The sequence below is a fragment of the Myripristis murdjan genome, chromosome 8 (genome assembly GCF_902150065.1).
Source record: "Myripristis murdjan chromosome 8, fMyrMur1.1, whole genome shotgun sequence".
NCBI classification, from domain to species: Eukaryota; Metazoa; Chordata; class Actinopteri; order Holocentriformes; family Holocentridae; genus Myripristis; species Myripristis murdjan.
Genome location: NC_043987.1, coordinates 22922684 through 22939486, shown reverse-complemented (window position 1 = coordinate 22939486; position 16803 = coordinate 22922684). Strand labels below are relative to the sequence as shown.

At 40.1% G+C, this 16803-nt stretch overlaps 1 protein-coding gene across 3 annotated transcripts; it reads left to right on the top strand.

The window, feature by feature from the left end:
• The first annotated feature begins 4366 nt into the window (after positions 1–4366).
• zfand2a (zinc finger, AN1-type domain 2A) lies at positions 4367–11596 on the top strand. Of its 3 annotated transcripts, none has more exons than XM_030058807.1 (10): positions 4367–4521; positions 5838–5934; positions 6082–6176; positions 7331–7462; positions 7571–7722; positions 7827–7955; positions 8091–8175; positions 8298–8374; positions 10921–11005; positions 11270–11596. In XM_030058807.1, the coding sequence occupies exons 2-10, from the start codon at positions 5880–5882 to the stop codon at positions 11306–11308; spliced, it is 849 nt and encodes a 282-aa protein (XP_029914667.1). In that variant the 5' UTR covers positions 4367–4521; positions 5838–5879; the 3' UTR covers positions 11309–11596. The 3 variants fall into 3 exon arrangements, with proteins under 3 accessions (XP_029914667.1, XP_029914668.1, XP_029914669.1); XM_030058808.1 differs by having other exon boundaries at positions 10921–11055; XM_030058809.1 differs by lacking the exons at positions 7827–7955; positions 8091–8175; positions 8298–8374; positions 10921–11005; positions 11270–11596 and having other exon boundaries at positions 7571–7726.
• Positions 11597–16803: the final 5207 nt, after the last annotated feature.

Below are 16803 nucleotides of genomic sequence, written 5' to 3'. Positions count from 1 at the left end.
TATCAGATGACTGTCAACCACAGAGAGAGAGAGAGAGAGAGAGAGAGAGAGAGAGAGAGGCTGTAAACCACTAATATGGTTTTGGAGCTAAGATTATTGCATCCATATGACAATTTAAGAAAACATGCATGTGTCTACATTGTGTGAGAAAGCTGAAGGAATTTCAGGGGAGGACCAGGTGTTGTCGGAGCGGTGCCATCTGGCCGCAGCGTGAGCAGATTATGAGCCAGGTGCTGCAAAACAGTAGAGGAACCGATGCTCTCTGCAGTCGCTGCCTCCCGGCTCGTGTCGATGACGATGCAATGTTAAATTTTAAGGGAGGAAATATTTAACATCTCAGTGGACAATTTGCATCCCTCTAACATCACTTAAATTCAATATTTTGCTTCCTTATCACCTGATCTGTAGAGAATCTAGGGTTAGTTGTGGTGCTCATGACTATCCTGCTTATGGATCAAACTAATTAACTGAGGGATACTGCAGAGGTGACTTTTGACCAGTCATTAAATATGGAAGAATTGCTGCTGTCATCTGAAAAGCTTGTAACTCCGATTCTGGTGATTTTCATGTTTGAACGCAAACTAGAAGTCTTATGAAACTCATACATGCATAATGATGAAGCTAAAACCAGGCTCTTTTCATGTTCTGTGTGAAGTTGACATTTGGAGACGTGAGCTTATCACCCAACAGTGATGACACACACACACACACACACACACACACACACACACACACACACACACACACACATTCACACATGCACATTACTTATCTGCAAGCCACTGTTGCATCTCTAATTGTTGTTGCTCTTCATCTCAGTGAGCAGCCTCCTGTGGAAGACTCCTGCTGCCATCAACTGGTAAAACTTGCACAGAGCAGCCAGCCGAGCCCGGCAGCATCACCCCGCAGCGCTCTGCCCTGACAAATTAAGATTTCAAGGAGAGAATGGGCTAAACTGTAATTCAAGACATAAATCTGAGACTCATTCTGAGTAAACTGTCAAAACACTGTGTTGATTGGGCTTCCTGCATAATTAATGAGCTGTGAATCACAGGGTTCTCTCATATTTTTGTTAAAATTGAAATTAGTGAACTTTTGGATGTTATGTTATGCTTGTATGATGTTCTGTCTTTCGTCTAAAAAAAAAGTGCATGACATTTTTGCCGTGTTTAATCTTTGATGCTCAGTATTTCAGAACTGCACTCTCCTTAAACCTTGTAAATCAAGTAAATAGAGTTTGATTTAGCAGAACTCACTGAGTGTAAATTGATCCTCATTGTGGCTAAACTCAATAGAAAATGGAGATACTGGGGAACACATGTAAGTTCCTGATGTAGCTTAGATCAAATCAAAGCATGTGTACTTAGATGCCTTTACCATGTGGCCCACTCACTTTCCCCAGTCCCAGTCAATTTGGCTATTCCTCAGTGTCGAATGTGCCCTGTGAAAAAGTGTTGTTTGCTTTCTGGAGAGCATGGAGAAGAATTTTCATGACGCAACCTGAACATCTCACGAAAACAAGAGAAAAAAAAATAGAATAGGAGAGCCAAAATTTGCCAACAACTGTTCAATACCAAAATCATTGCCAGGTCAGGAAGCAAATTGCGCTTATATCTGATGAGGTTTGGTGTTTTTGCCACTCTTTGCTACTGTGATGTTTTGTTCTGTTATGCTTTGATCATTTGCTGTCAAGTGTTGCATGTCAATAATTCAATCTAAAGTGTGTTGTGATGCTTGTGGTCGGTGTAGCAATATAATCAAAGCTACTATAATTGGAATTTTTACCTCAGTATATCATTGTCAAATTAATTTTTTGTAGCAAGGTATAAAGGCACAATTTGGTTTATTTTTTGTGTTGTTTGTGTGTAGACTGGGCTGGCTCTCAGTGGCTTATGGGAGACATTGTTAATGTGGAATATGTTACTAATGATTAATGTCATGTATGTGGTTAATGTTCATGCCAGCACTAATGCCAGCTAGAATTATTTATCTATAAATCTGTAGTGCTGAAGCTTCCTAACTATCTGACATCTCCTCTCTCATTTAAATCTACGACGCACGATCCGGTCACTGCTTAACCTCAGATAACCTCATGTTGGCTGAACTGCACCTTTTAAATGAAATGAGCAGCAAACTTGAGTCTTTTATACATTTATTTCACTTGGAGATTTTAAAGCTTCACAATCTGTTTCTTATGATTTTTGTAAGTGTTTCCATTAATTCCTTGGCTGTGTCGTGTTGTTCTGTATGTTGATTCTGAGTCTGGTGTGTAGTTGTGCTCTTTATGTTTGCTGATTGTATGTTTGGCTTATGAATGTTTCTTGTTCCCATGTTTCTCTTGGAAATAAAGATTAAATAGACACATAAATCAATACGTACATCTTGTTTTAGCACCACGGTCTGTCTTGAATAATGCTAACTCACATAATTTGCTCTTGTTCACTGTAATGTATGACACTAGTGTGTCTGAATTTTTTTTTTTTTTTTTTTTTTTAAGTATCTCGGGAGGCAGTTTACACATAAAAAGGACTTCAGATCATATTTGCTGAACATTCACTGTCAGATTCTATGTTTTCATTAATATACCACAGATATCGATTTTATATTTCTTTTTATATTGAGGGAACATGGGGTTGAGGGAGCATAGGGCTGTTTGTAGTTTGAAAAAAAAAAAAAAAAAAAAAAAACTTTAAAGGAACACAGGGCCCTGGGAATACTGACACACTCCTGTTTCCCATTACCAGTACCAATTAGCTTGTGAAAAGGAAGATTTTTATCTGTGCCCAAAGTGAGCACAAGACCCAAAAATCTTCCCAGGAGGCACAGTGCTGTCGTCGCCTCTGCACCATGAACTGAGGGCTCTGTGAGGAGGGTGAGCAGGAGTTCAAGGAGAAGGGCGGGGTGTAGCGCTGAGTCATCTTTGCAGCAGTAATGTAAAATACAATGACTAAGGGGTCACCGGGGTCATCAGGTTTCAAGTTCTTGGTTTAGATTTGATGAGTAGCGTCTATCATGTTTATTAAAAATGCACACAGCCTACAAAAGACATTTGATGAGTAGCTCTTACAACTAACTTCAGCCTTTAGTTAAATGCTCATCCTACAATCTTACATGGAGGGAACGACTTCACTGGAGTCCCTTTTATCATGCTGTGTTATTTTTGAGGAGAAGAAGGATGCACCTGACCGTCACTGCACAGTATCCTCGAACCCAAAATGGCAAAACAAGAAGGCTACCCAGTCAGGAAATTAAAACAAGGACACACTTTGCAATGATATCGGACCCCTCCCTCTGTGGTGGAGGGAGGAAAGCTCAAATCAAACATGTGAAACAGCGCACAAACACAGTCAGGTCTTACTTTGATGTGTGGCAGAGAGGTTTTCTATGCGCCCAAGCCCTCATTTTCACTCTCATCAATACAAGGCACAAAATGTAAAATGTGTTCTAAGCGTGATGGACACTATAGTATGAACTTAAGCATATTTTCATGAGGAAAATACAGAAATTTTTGGAGACTTTCTTACTGTGTTGGACTTTATTTTGCTCTCCAGGTGTGTGATATTGTGATAGCAGAAGGCTCTCCAATTTATATCCAAAAAGAAAAAAAAAAAAATACTTCAACATACCTATCTATACAATCTTCTAGCAAACCATGATAATATAGTAAACATAAAGATGATAAGAACGCCATAATAGATTTCAGTATGAGTTAAAGTGCTTTTTCTCTAAGGTTGTCAGAAAAGGCTTTGCAGCATCCCTACGGGGGAGAGGGGGATGTCGCGAAATCATTAAGTTAAATAGTTAATTTAAAGTTATTGTAAATGACATAGTTTGTGTTTGAAAATGGATAACCACGAAGATGAAAAAAAAATGAGATTGTTCTTTGCCCTGAAAAGAGCAGCATCACACTCACTGGCGCCCCAAGCTAACCTGCCACAAATAAACAATAAGTTCCCGCGATGACGTCACGTTGACGTGGAAGGAGCGTATATGCGTTAAATCGGGGGGGGGGGGGGGGGGGGGGGGGGGGTTCTCCACCCGTATTCCGTGAACTATTTTTTCCATAGGATAGGGATGTTATTCTTTATATTTTGAATGGTTATTTTGGCTCATTGGTCAACGTAAGTGTTACGGTTATGATTAAGGCTGAGCTTTTGGATAAACTGGTTATGGCAAAAAAAAATTAGGGAAAGGCTGTTGAGAATGAATGTAAGTCTATTAAGTCATGCCTTTGCCATCATAGGAAATATACAGCCAACAGGAGCACCCGGATTCCGGCAATGGGTGGGGTTTAGGTTTGGGTTAGCCAATCAGAGGCAGTCTAGGTGGAAAAAGTAACGCCCTTGGTGACACATCAAAACAGACAGCTAACTGGCTAGCAGGGTGGCTTCAGTCTCTGGTTCAACTGCGGTCACAGCGTAACGGCACTCATAGTAAGTCAAGTGAAGTCGAAAAGCTTTAAGGTAACAGCTAGTTGACTGCTACTAGAAGCAAAACAACACATCAAGAAGCGATAACCTGGTGAGTTAAAAATAATACTGAATTTTATTTTGTCAAGAGGACAGCTCGTGTAGCGTTAGGTGTCAAATTTATTAACAGTTGCTTCGCTATCTAACAAGTTTACTACTCGGTCAGCGACGTTTGATAACTCATGAATTAAACTAACTGTTACTGTACTTACTCTGTGTTATAGTGTGTTGGCTGATAAGACTCTTAACAACACATTTCTTTTCGCCTTACATTATTTCAGCAGCGTTATCTATTTGATGCTACTTTACGTTAGGTGGCTAACTTCTTGCTAGCTTGACCAGATACGAGCTGGGAGCTTGTTTTTGGGAGCACGACGCTGCGCTGTATTAATAATTATGGAGATTTGACGGCTATCAGTAATCTGATGTGTTCACAATACACGTTATTTCTGTGTGGCTCTTCGGCCTTATGCAATACGATTTTAACTAGCTTTAGTTATGTAACTCAATTAGCCGTGTTGTTGGGCCTAGCTTGCTAACAGTTTAGCCAGTTAACATTACCGGTAAACAAAGTCGCAGCTCTTCACTGTTTCTGGACGAGATGATTCACAATGGACTGGGTTAGTGAGTCTTGTATGTTAGTAAAGTCAGCGACTAGTCATGTTTAACAGTTCTCTCCAGCCTCTAGTTAGTTAGCCTTAGCATTAGCCTTGTAGCCATTAAACATGAACTGTGTATACTTTCTGCTGACACACACTTCCGAAGCAAGGTGACAAATGAGTTATAGATGGCTATCAGGTTACTTGACATGACGGCTTCCGTTATTGTATGATTTCTGACGTCAACTAGTGTAAGTCAATAGGTGCTGATAATAAAAACAATATACTAATACTAAGACTTTGACTTCTGGTTGGCAAGAAGTCTCTCTGTGTGGGTGTGTTATCTTTGTCATAGTTGCTAGCTTTCTAGTATCTTCTAGTGTTTACTAGCACCTTCTGCCCAAACAGCTCCTTGGCTGAGGCTATGATTTGTGCTTATGTCATTATGACTAATCCTTTATTTGTCATGCCACACAGGCTTTGGTGTTTCTTTGTCTCTGATTTAAGTTATCTCAAAATTGCTGTCTGTAAATAGTCTTAAGCAAACATGCTGATGATTGTTTCATCTGTGTTTGGGCATAAATGTTGAAAGAAGTTTATGAATCCAAGCAGCTCTAAAGTTGGTGTTTGCCGCTTGCTACAACAGGCCTGTGTTTGTTGCAGTGTCATCCTGACATCACCTTCAAATGTTAGTGTGCAGGCCCAGGTGGTTTACAGCAGATCTGTCACTGAGTCATGTTTTGAACACATTTGTTTTTTTCCCTCCAAGGTGCTGATTTTTCCCCACTTTTGGCTGTAGCAATATTGAGCAATGGAGTTTCCAGATCTAGGAGAGCACTGCTCTGAAAAGTCCTGCAAGCGCCTAGGCAAGTATCCTTGGGAATATGCAGCTGTTTCTGAGGTGTTGTGGTCAATTCAGCTGTGGTTAGTCCTCCCCTGCCCCTGTTCCCCTTAGGTTTAATTTCCTTGATTCAATTTTAACATAGTAATTAAAAGCTGGTTTGTGATTACAGATTTCCTTCCAATGAGATGCGATGCCTGTGAAGAGATTTTCTGTAAAGACCACATCACCTATGCAAATCACAAATGCATGTCATCCTACAAGAAGGTATTTGATTACTATTCTTCAATGAAACCTACAGAACATGTACCTGTTTCTTAGCACATCTTTTAACTTATCTTATATTGTAAGTTGTAATGTCATGCGTAGAGTTGATGTGACTGGATCAAGGTTAAAGAGTAATTCTTTTACATACAGGTGAAAAGGAATTATTAAAAATAAGACCAAGGTTCATTATTTTCTAGCCAGGCCTTATCATTTTTTTTTTCCTACCATGACAGTCTATTTTGTTGAAAGTGCCCTCTTAATTGTAGATATTTTATACCTCCAGGACACTTTGAGCACTGTTGTCAGACAAACACACATACACGTCACACACACATAGGATGGGTGATCTCTTCGAGCTGAATCCAAAAAGTGATTAAAACATGTGCTGTGTACACACAGTAACACTCACTTCAGTGAGACCTTTTTACATCTGAAACTAGAGTGTGTTATTTATTTTATTATTTCTGCGTTCTAACTAGCGTGAGCTCATTCGCTAGTTGAACATTGATGTTGTGTCTATGGCTTAGTTTTTTTGTTTTTTTTTTTTCTTTGTTTTGTTGTTTTTTTATATGAACTGCCCACTGAAAATCTGTAGTGTTATGTAGGCGTTACAATGAGTAATGAGAAGTCATGATTCTTGCTCAGTTGCCTTAGTTGAAAGTGATATATATATATATATATATATATATATATATATATATATATATATATTTATTTATAAGGAGTTAAAGCCTTTTTAGATTCAACAGTTGAAGCAATCAGAAATCTCAGAAATGCTACACCTGTGTCACATGCTGTTTTGCTCTATACCCCTTGTGCTATCATATGGCAAAGGCTGCTGTTCCTGCTTGGCTTTGACCTTTGACCATTTTGGGCAGAAAAATGATAGCAAACATCCTGACCCGACTTCCAGCCAATCTGCCAAATTTGTTCCAATCGGCTTAAAAATGTCTGAGTTATCTCTGTGACACACAAATGCCAGTGACTGCAGCACCCGTCCGCTGTGCTTTGTGTGGGTGTGGTAAGTCCCAGGTTGAAAAAGAGTGGGGAAAAAAAAGAGTCATCCTATAAGTTATTCTGAATTTGTAGCAGCGTCCATATGTCCTGAGCTTTAATAACTCTGATTGTGTTGTTATGCTTTATTATTTCCACAGGATATTCAGGTCCCTGTGTGTCCTTTATGCAACACTCCCATCCCCATTAAAAGAGGAGAGATGCCTGACATTAAAGTTGGTGAACACATCGATCGGGATTGCAAATCCGACCCAGCTCAGAGAAAGAGAAAGGTTCTCTTAAAGAATTATCCCATATTATTGAAGTTTTTACTGACAGTCAATTTGATAATGAATAAATCCAAAAATCAGAAATAATGTATTTTTTGTTCTCTTTTTCAGATTTTCACAAATAAATGTTCGAGAGGAGGCTGCAAGCAGAAGGAAATGATCCGGGTGACATGTGACCAGTGTCATTTAAATTACTGTCTTAAACACCGGCACCCACTAGACCATGATTGTAAGACTGATGGCAAACCAGTCTCCAAATCCGGGTAAGTGTAATATTTCCATGTGCTGCCCCCCCCCAGATAATTCTATCTGTGTATCTGAAGAGTCATAATCAGGACGACTAACAGTGTGATTTCATTTGTCTCAGACACGCTGCGTTAATGAGGGCCCAGGGTGCCTCCGCTGTCACTTCGTCTGGGTCTAGTTCATCTGCTCAAGGGAGCACTAGACCTGTTTCTAATGGTGTGAGTGCAAGTAACAGGAGCCAAAACAGTGGGTGAGCATTTACACTTGGTACTGAATTGTAATGTTTTATAGAAAATGGTGGTTTCACTAATAGAGTGGGTTATTTTAAGACACACAAAAACAATCTTATTCCTTGTTTTTTTTTTTTTTGTTTTTTTTTTTCCAGCCCTGTGCCACGGATCCCGACTTCAGTTTCAGCCCCTGCAGCGCAGAATGTAATACCACCGTCGGCATCATTTCAGGCTGGCCTGGTATGTGTGCTGATTTAATAACACCACTTACATAAAATTTCAGCTAAAAAACAATTGTGTCATGGTACTTTGGTCAGAGACATGTAAACATAAGGCCTCTGTATTTTATATAATAATTGCAGACGGAGGAACAGGCTTTACAAAGGGCTCTGGAGATGTCTTTGGCTGAGTCAATGCGCACTGTTCAGCCGACCCTCAGGTGAGCAATCCTCATTTCAAACCATAATCCTGCGTATATCCTGTTATCACCCTGAGATCACTCCTAACCCACTCAAGTGATAAGCCGCCTGCTCCAGTTTCCATGTCATTGTGCTGCTGTTAAGAGTGACTGGACTTGTCTATCGCTGACTGACCCCAAGCTTTGGTATAAAAAAAATCAACATTTTCTGTGTTTTATTCAGTTAAAGAAGCCTAACTGTTTTGAGGTGCAGACTTGTTTTGTGTAGTGAAGCGTACAAGCACTGTGACATAAAGGATAATTCTGGCATTTTTCTACCTAGACCCTATTTTTGTACCTTTTTGGGATCCAAAAAACTGATAGGGACAAAAAAAAATTTTCCATTATTGAGCAAGATCATTTCATCTGGCAACCACAAAATAGGCTATGTGTTTACGCAGGGACAGTTTGCACATCAGATTACGTCCTCTAAAAGTGCTTATTTTTGCCACTGAAAGACTCAGATTGTTACTATAAGTGTCTGACAGCATTTTGGAAAGGATCCCTAAGAGCTAATGTTTGACACTTTTCTTAACTTCTAATAACATAACCTCCACTCTATTGGAAGCAGGTTTCTCCTCTCTTGGGACAGAATTTTGTCTTTAGGAAAACATGCTTTGGTATAGGATTTCTTCTCCTCTTTGACTGGCAGGTGTAATCCCCATCAAAATGGTCACTGCAAACCAGATAGTCTGCAAAGCTGTATAATGTTTGCATCTTTCTGTAGCACAGCTAGCCACAACTTCAGTGTGTCCCTGTCCAGCACAGGCAGACTTTGAAAGCTGCAAAAAGTATGGCGTAGCATTTTGTTGCCATAATTTGGAAATGCACAAACACAAGCCAGTGTTTCTTATCTTTTAGATAACACTCCAAAGCCCACTCCAAAACAACCAGCTCTTCCTGACTTCTTTCTCATTTTTCTACTCTGTTCTTTTTCCTCATGTGAGATTTCAAAGCGAGACTTCTTGATCAAGACTTGTGTTAAGGTGGTACATGTGTCTGTCTCTGTAGGGACCCTTTCCATAATGTTGTCAGACACTAACAATGACAGTCTGAGCCTGTCAGTGGCAAAAACAAGCACTTTTAGTGAACATAATTTGACAGGTGAACTTGCCCTGGTTGAAGTGTTGTTGCTCAATAATGGACCAATTCCAAAGAATGTTTCTTCCTAACAGTCATTTGGACTCCAGAAGGAAAAATAGCGCCCAGGTTGAAAAATACCACCATGAGTTCAGCCTGTGCTCTCACCTGGGCAGCAGCTCTTGATGGTGTCCTGTGTGCCAGGCAGCTTCAGTGCACCTTGTTGTTTCCTCATAGATAGCCGCCCGCACAGTAGATGTTTTAATAAGTGAAAGTTGTGAGGATTTAATTTCACTGGGGAAAATCTCTCAGCTGGCAGATTGTCTACAAAAAGAGGAGGTGGCTATGATGTACATCTCCTCCACCTCCCAACATGCAGTAGGCAGACTGACTCAGAAAAATAGAACAATAGGTAGAAAGGATATTCATATGATCGACTTGGGCGTTCTCAGCATCTCATAAACAAAGCAAGCACTAAGACAGCCGGTTGAAATGTACTCAGGTAAATAACTCGTAAAGTAAATTACAAATAATTCACTGAAATTCTAATCATGTGCAAGTGTTGTTTCTTCAACTAAGAAGGCGGTAACCAAGCAGCACTTATTTCAGTGAAAAATGACGCTTGCATTAACGGAGTTTATTGATTCCACCTGTTCCCACAGTCTTCCATCATCAAAACACAGCTTGGAGGACTGCCTCTCTGCATGACTCAAATTTGTGAAATAAGCTTTTTATTAATCCCACTTAGGTGGAGAAATGCAGAGTGCAAATTAATCAGTCTGCTAGTAGAATTAGGCTACTTATGTCTGCCAGCTTATTTGGTTGTAGCCTGCCATCTTTCACCAGAACTCACCATGGAGCACCATAATGTGAACCAGCACTAAACGCTGAAATTTACTGAAATGAAGCACTGCTTGGTAGATTAAGTATATACCCAATTTGAAAAGTAGAAGGGTGCGCACACACACACACACACACTTCCAAAACCGTTTTTTGGTTCAGGTAGTGAACAGAAAATCACTACTTAACATTTCCCTAGTTGTATATGCCAAATTTGCAATAAGATCCCAATTTTTTTTTAAATGGGGAACTGTCATCATTTAGGGTGACAGATGTAGGGTTGCATGGCCTAAATAACTGTAATTTTCATCTTAAAATCAGTGAATTATAATCTTGAAGCATTTACCATAGAGCTAAAAAGACTGTCAAGGTAGAACAAAATTTCCTGTTAATCCTTGGAGACCTGTCAACGGTATATCAAAATGTATGACGCACTACGTTGTGGATAGTGGGCAATTTTGAACACAACCACAGTCATTAGGGGTGTAACATTCAATAAATGCACGTTTCAGTTTGTATTGTCGTTTTTGGGTCACAGATTTGGTCGCTGCAACATGCAATGCCACAGCTGCTGTGTCTGACGGGTGTTGTTGTTGTTTGTGTCTCAGCCCTCAGGAGCAGGAGGATCTGGCTCTGGCTCAGGCTCTGGCTGCCAGTGAAGAGGAATACCGGCGCCAACAGCGGAGACAACAGGTACCCGGAAAGCTTAGCCGCCACTAGCATGCTAACAGGAACACACCTAGGTACATTGTCGCCACGGCGTCTTAACACTCTTTCAACTTTCTCTGTTCATAAAATAGCTCCAAATAAATGACTCTATAGTTGATTTTGGTGGTAACCTGGGGTTTTACTATTTCACACTTTTGTGACACTCTTCTTTTTTTTTAAAAAATATTTGTGTGTGATCTGGGGCAGAAATGAGCCTTCTCATTGCTAAATGGATTTTCTGTGTTACAGGGGAGAGAGTCTAAACCCTCAACCTGCAGCCTTTCATAAACTTGGACCACCGTCTCGGCCACAAGTCGCTGTTATAACGTCCTAGATACCGCACATTTGGGGAAGCCCATGTCCAGCAGCTCCATAACACTGACTCTTACAATGGAGGGATCATTCTTCGGAAATTGCTGAGATAATACCGCCTTCTATACTTTAAGCACATATGTTCCCAGCAGGATCTGTTATTTTTACCAGTGATTTGCTCTGTACATATTTTATATGCCGATCATGAAACGATATATAACCATGAATGATTCTTGAATAAATTATTTCAAAGATGCACTCTGAGACACTTTGGTTGAATCCTGAATGCCTGAATTTGTCTGTGCTGTTAAACTTCAAGATGCACTCACTCCAATCTGTGAGGGAAGAGAAGTCTTATGTACTCAGCTCTCGTGTTTTAATTTTTTCAGTATATATTTATTTATTGAAATATCCCTTGGTTGCTTTATGATACAGTTTGAGAGTAGGATAGAGGTGTGACAGTTCAGACGTGTGTCAAAATGACTGGAGATTTTTGGGATTTAGACTTGATTTTCTGATTTTTTTTTTTTTTTTTTTGCATTTAGCTGTGATTTAGACCCGTGTATGTGTGCATGTGTTAGAGACAGACACACACACACATTTTTTGCTCAGAGCAGCTGGTTTATCCCACAAATAACCAGCTCCTTTCCCTACTTTACTACCCAGGTAGATATTTTTATATAGATTGGAGCTTGGTGTGGTCAAGTTACAGTTTATTTAGAGCCCTTAATCACAGTGAAAGCCTCAAAGGGCTTTTCAAGCACACGGTTCACAGAAAATAAAATGACACCCCTTGACCTGAAGCCTCGTAGCGAGCAGGGAAAAACTCGTGTAGGGTGAAAAAAAAAAAAAAAAAAATTCTGCAAAAGACCACAGAGAGGGGAGTCTTTCCATGCAGGCCAAGAGTGTAATGGACGCTGAGACAGCATTAGCTCTAATCAGTTTAAATGATGTCAGATAGTAGATAGTGGGAGAGCTGATAAAATTTAACGAGACCAAAAGCTACCAGCATTTGGCCGGTATTTGGTGTTAATTTCCCATCCTGTCCCCCTTCTCAAACATTAACCTGCCAGCTGTTAGTGCATATTTTCACTTGACTAACTGAGAAGTATGAGGTCAGTGAGATCCCCAAAAAATAAAACAAGTTGAACAGAACAGGACTGCACTACACATTGTGATTTTCACCATATGCAGAGATAAATATGTGTACATTTTTCTTTTATTCCTATTTTCATTTATTCCTGTTACACACTGTGGGTGCGATTCATGATTTCATACAGCAGAGGGCAGTAAGGGATTGTGACATTTTGCCTCTCCAAGCAGGCAGGCTGTTGATTTCTGAGCTTTTTTTAATCTGAAGACCTGCAGTGTTTTGATCCCAATTTCTCACAAATTGCATAGATTTTGCTTTTCGGGCAGGCTTTAATAAATAAGCAATTTCTCCTAATGTGTTTGGCATTGCTGTCATGTGAACGATGAAGAGGCAGCCTTGAAATCCTTTGAATTCTTTGATGAGGTGGGAATCTAAATGTGTTGGAGAGGAGTGTTGTGACATTTTCAGACCAAGGCCATTTACATAATAGTGTTAAATAACCACAGCAGAAGGTCACAGAACAGTTCCATTAGACCGCTCCTATCCCATGCAATTAGCCCAGGGAACATAATTTTCAATCATATCTGAATGCCAGTGATGTAGTTACATAAATCATTGCATACATTGTAAGAATATACGTGTTGGATATTGTGTGGAGAATAATCAGGAGCCTCCCTGGTCTCAACCTTTTGCTAAATAAATTTAATCCAAATCCAAGTCCTGTAACTGCATGTGGTTCCCCCTACAGGAGAGGTGACTTAATCAAAATTCAGAGCACCTTGCTGGATAAATTAAAATATAATGAGGAGAAATTGATTTTTTTAAAACTCCTATGTAGTTTGTATTAACGCCGCCAGTATGTTATGTGAAGACAAGTATGTTGACGAAGAAATACCTCAGAATAGATCAATTTAATTAATTGCCTAGGCTGTGTTTAATATATTGTGGTGGGACATTTAGCAGCTCCCATGTCTCTTGCCTCCTGGTAGACTGAGTAAAGGTATATTTTCTCGGAAAATCTGTGATTGTAGAAAAGGTCATTTCTATGGGTAGCCAGCAAACATTCGCACTATCAAATGCATTGTTTTAGACAGAGAGCCTTGCTTTCCGTTGCCTCCTGTCTCTTAGGATTTGCGTCCAAATAGTAGTGAAGCTTGCTGAAGTGGACGGCTGCTGCACCTGGTGCCCGGCATGTGACACCAGCAGCACCCAGTCCGTGAGCCGGAGAGCCGTCCTGTCATTACCAGTCATAAACTGGTGTGAGCTCATTTGATTTAAATCCTGTCTGTTCACATTGTCTGATCTGATTTTGTTTCATCAGAGATCATTTTGACTTGGCTTTTTGACTGACTGGCAGCACTGCTTTTTCCAGTCGATGACAAATTGACAAAGTGCCTCTGCAGCATGTTGCCACAGTGGATATTTTCACAGGGACAGAGTCATGCACTCCCCCTCACAATGAAATTTGGCCATGAAGTCACTGAGAGTCTGTTGGGCGGCTTTTCATGACAGCAATCAAAACACGACCTTGTGCTTTTTGTCTGTATGAATGAAATCATTTATCTATGTGCAGGCAACGCTGTCAGCAAGAAATAATTCAGGACGCCACAGCATTTGTGGCTGAAAGACAGAGAAAAAAAAATGTTTTGCATTTTGAAAAGTATATCCAATTAGTGTATAGGTCAGTGTATTAGTAATTTTGTTTTCATCACACTAACAACATGGCATTCAATTTTTTTTTTTTAAATTGGATTTCTCATATAATTACAACACAACTAAGCACATACAAAGTAATTTACAACAATGACAATGAGCTTGGTATATCAGTCACGACTTTTGTCATTGTAACATGCATATTGAACGTTGCTATTATATTTACAACAGATCTCAAAACAAACAAACAAACAAACAAACTCTACAAAGATGTAGATAGCAGCTGCAGGAATTCTTTGCGGTGAAAACACTTTCACAATAATCCAGGAACGATTGCTAAGCCTTATAAAATGTGCTAAGTGAACCGCTAGAGATGTATTTAAGCTTTTCTAACCTGAGATGCAGCCACCACATCCCCCACCTGCCGGCTACGCACAGGGAGTGAAGTTGCTCTCCAGCTGAAAAGAATAACACACCCAGCTAATAGTGATGAAAAGACTGCAGCATCATCCTGAGCCCTGAGTCTGATTTAAGACATTTTGAGACACTCCAAAAATTGCTAACCAGGTTTGTGCATGAGAGTGTTTCAAACACCTTGGTGCAAAACTGGCCCAGACTTGGACAGGTACATAAAGAGTGACACATTGGATCTAATTCTGGATATAGCTGGGCAGGCCTACTTCTGCAGAGACGTAGTGTATGTAATAATTTAAATTGAATTAAGCCGTGTCTAACGCATCTGCAGGTGGTGTGAATCCTTTCGAGAGCGAGTTCCCAAACCTCATCTGATAACCTTTCACTGAAATCCTCCTCCCATTTAAATTCAAGAAGACCTGCAGAGGCTGAGGCCATGCATGGACTGGGTGACACTGTATACTTGAGATATGAGGTTATTTTCACCGGAGCGACAGTCTTCCAGCCAGTTAGTAGGGTTTTGGGGAAAGATATGTCAAAATGTTTCACTAACAAAACTCCTAATTTGGAGGTGTCTAAAAAAGTAGGATTGGGAAATGCCAAACTCCTTTTGCATCTGGCTAAAAGGCGTGATAAAAACTTCTTTGGCTGAGTCATTTAGCTCCCTCAGGCCTTTTCCACCCCACAGTTGGAATCCTGTGTCAAGCATTGAAGTTGTCATGGATTTTTTTTCCGTCAATGGCATTGAAGGGAACGCTTGTTTTTATCCAACATCGGCTCCAGACCATTAAAGAGTCTCTAATGACAAGATTTCCTGCAGCTATAAAATTGAGTGGCAGTGGTGCGTAGACCAGGGATGCAAAATGTGCAAGGCTGTTTGAGTTTTTTTTTTTTTTTTTTTTTCCTCCAGCTGACTTATTTGAAGACTAACCCAGTCAGTGCCATGGACTGCAGTCAGGAAGTGCCTGTCTACAGCACAGCCACAGTGATTTTCTTGTCTATGATCAGCAAACTTACAGGCTCACAAACTGTAGCCTATCGTTGGGTAATATAGCCATTCTTCTGTAGGTGTTTGTGGAAGGCCATGAACAGATTGCAGAGTCTACAAATTTGGGTAATTTCCCCACAGTTTCCAAAAAAAAAAAAAAACCCTGCCAACGTTGTGATTACACCAAATTCTTCTGGTGTTTTTTGCCACAGATGGAGATTTATGAGCTTGAGGCTGAGTGGAGAAAAACAGAGCTCTCACTCAGCTTCAATTTCCAGATATCACCAATGTCGTTTAACAGCACAGCAGGAAAACAAGGAAGTCGACCTCTGCTCACTGCGCTGGTGTTAATCCAGCTGACAACTACAAGATACCCTCTGTTAAAAATATCTCAGATTCATTTAGACCAAACACAGTATTGGTAAGATTTCAAGGTGAAATTATCATTTTTGTGATGAGCTGCTTTTGTGAAAAACAACCACACCAGATTGGATGCCATGGTAACAGCAGCGTGCATGGGGCAGAGGTAGAGGCCAAGAGCTGAGACTGGTGATGCTCGGGCTGTTTCTCTGTGAGTAAAAATTGCTGGAGGAAAAAAAAAAAAAAAAAAAAACATGTATGAGGATTTGCACCCAGTTTTGCAGATCAGATGGTGAGCTTTTTCTTTCTTTTTTTTTTTTACAGTTCAATAATTCATCACCAACATTTATGAAGTGTGCTTATGATGTCTGTGGTTTCCATCAGATTCAGCTGGTAACCCCTTGAGGGAGAGCAGACCACCTCTGGAGCTACAGTTACACTGCTGGGATGCATGTGGCCGCAAACCCCAGGCGGCCAACACCTTCAGTGGCGCCATGCCTGCTGCAAGCTCACACTGTGTCAACATCATTTTTGATCCAGTTGGTTGGAAATATGAACACACTGGTGGTCCATCCACAATTCACCATCCCAGTCATCTAAGTAGCTTTTAACTTTGAAAAAACAATCTTTTTTATTACTTTTTCTACATTTATTGTACAACAATTGCTGCGGGTTGCAACCCTTGCTGCCCGAGGCCATTTTTCTTGTTCTTCTCTTCCTTTATTTATCGTCTAGCTGATGATTAAGTGCATGTCTCACCTAGGCATGATGGGTGTTTTTGGATTCAGGACAAGGGAAGCTACCTTTTTGTGCCATTATTTGGCATGTTACCTGTTACCAGACATGATAGTGAACACTTTATAATAAATAAATGCTTGACACCATGACAGTTTTGTATGTATTTTGCCCAAATTTCTTTGATTATAATTTGAAAGATTAGATGGTTTGAAACACTGGAAGCAT

Bases quoted from the DNA above. Each gene is read 5' to 3' on its own strand.
- zfand2a (XM_030058807.1), top strand. From the start codon at position 5,880: ATGGAGTTTCCAGATCTAGGAGAGCACTGCTCTGAAAAGTCCTGCAAG. The intron at 5,935-6,081 runs GCAAGTATCCTT...TTGTGATTACAG, and splicing joins AAAGTCCTGCAAGCGCCTAG to ATTTCCTTCCAATGAGATGC. The intron at 7,463-7,570 runs GTTCTCTTAAAG...TCTCTTTTTCAG, and splicing joins CAGCTCAGAGAAAGAGAAAG to ATTTTCACAAATAAATGTTC.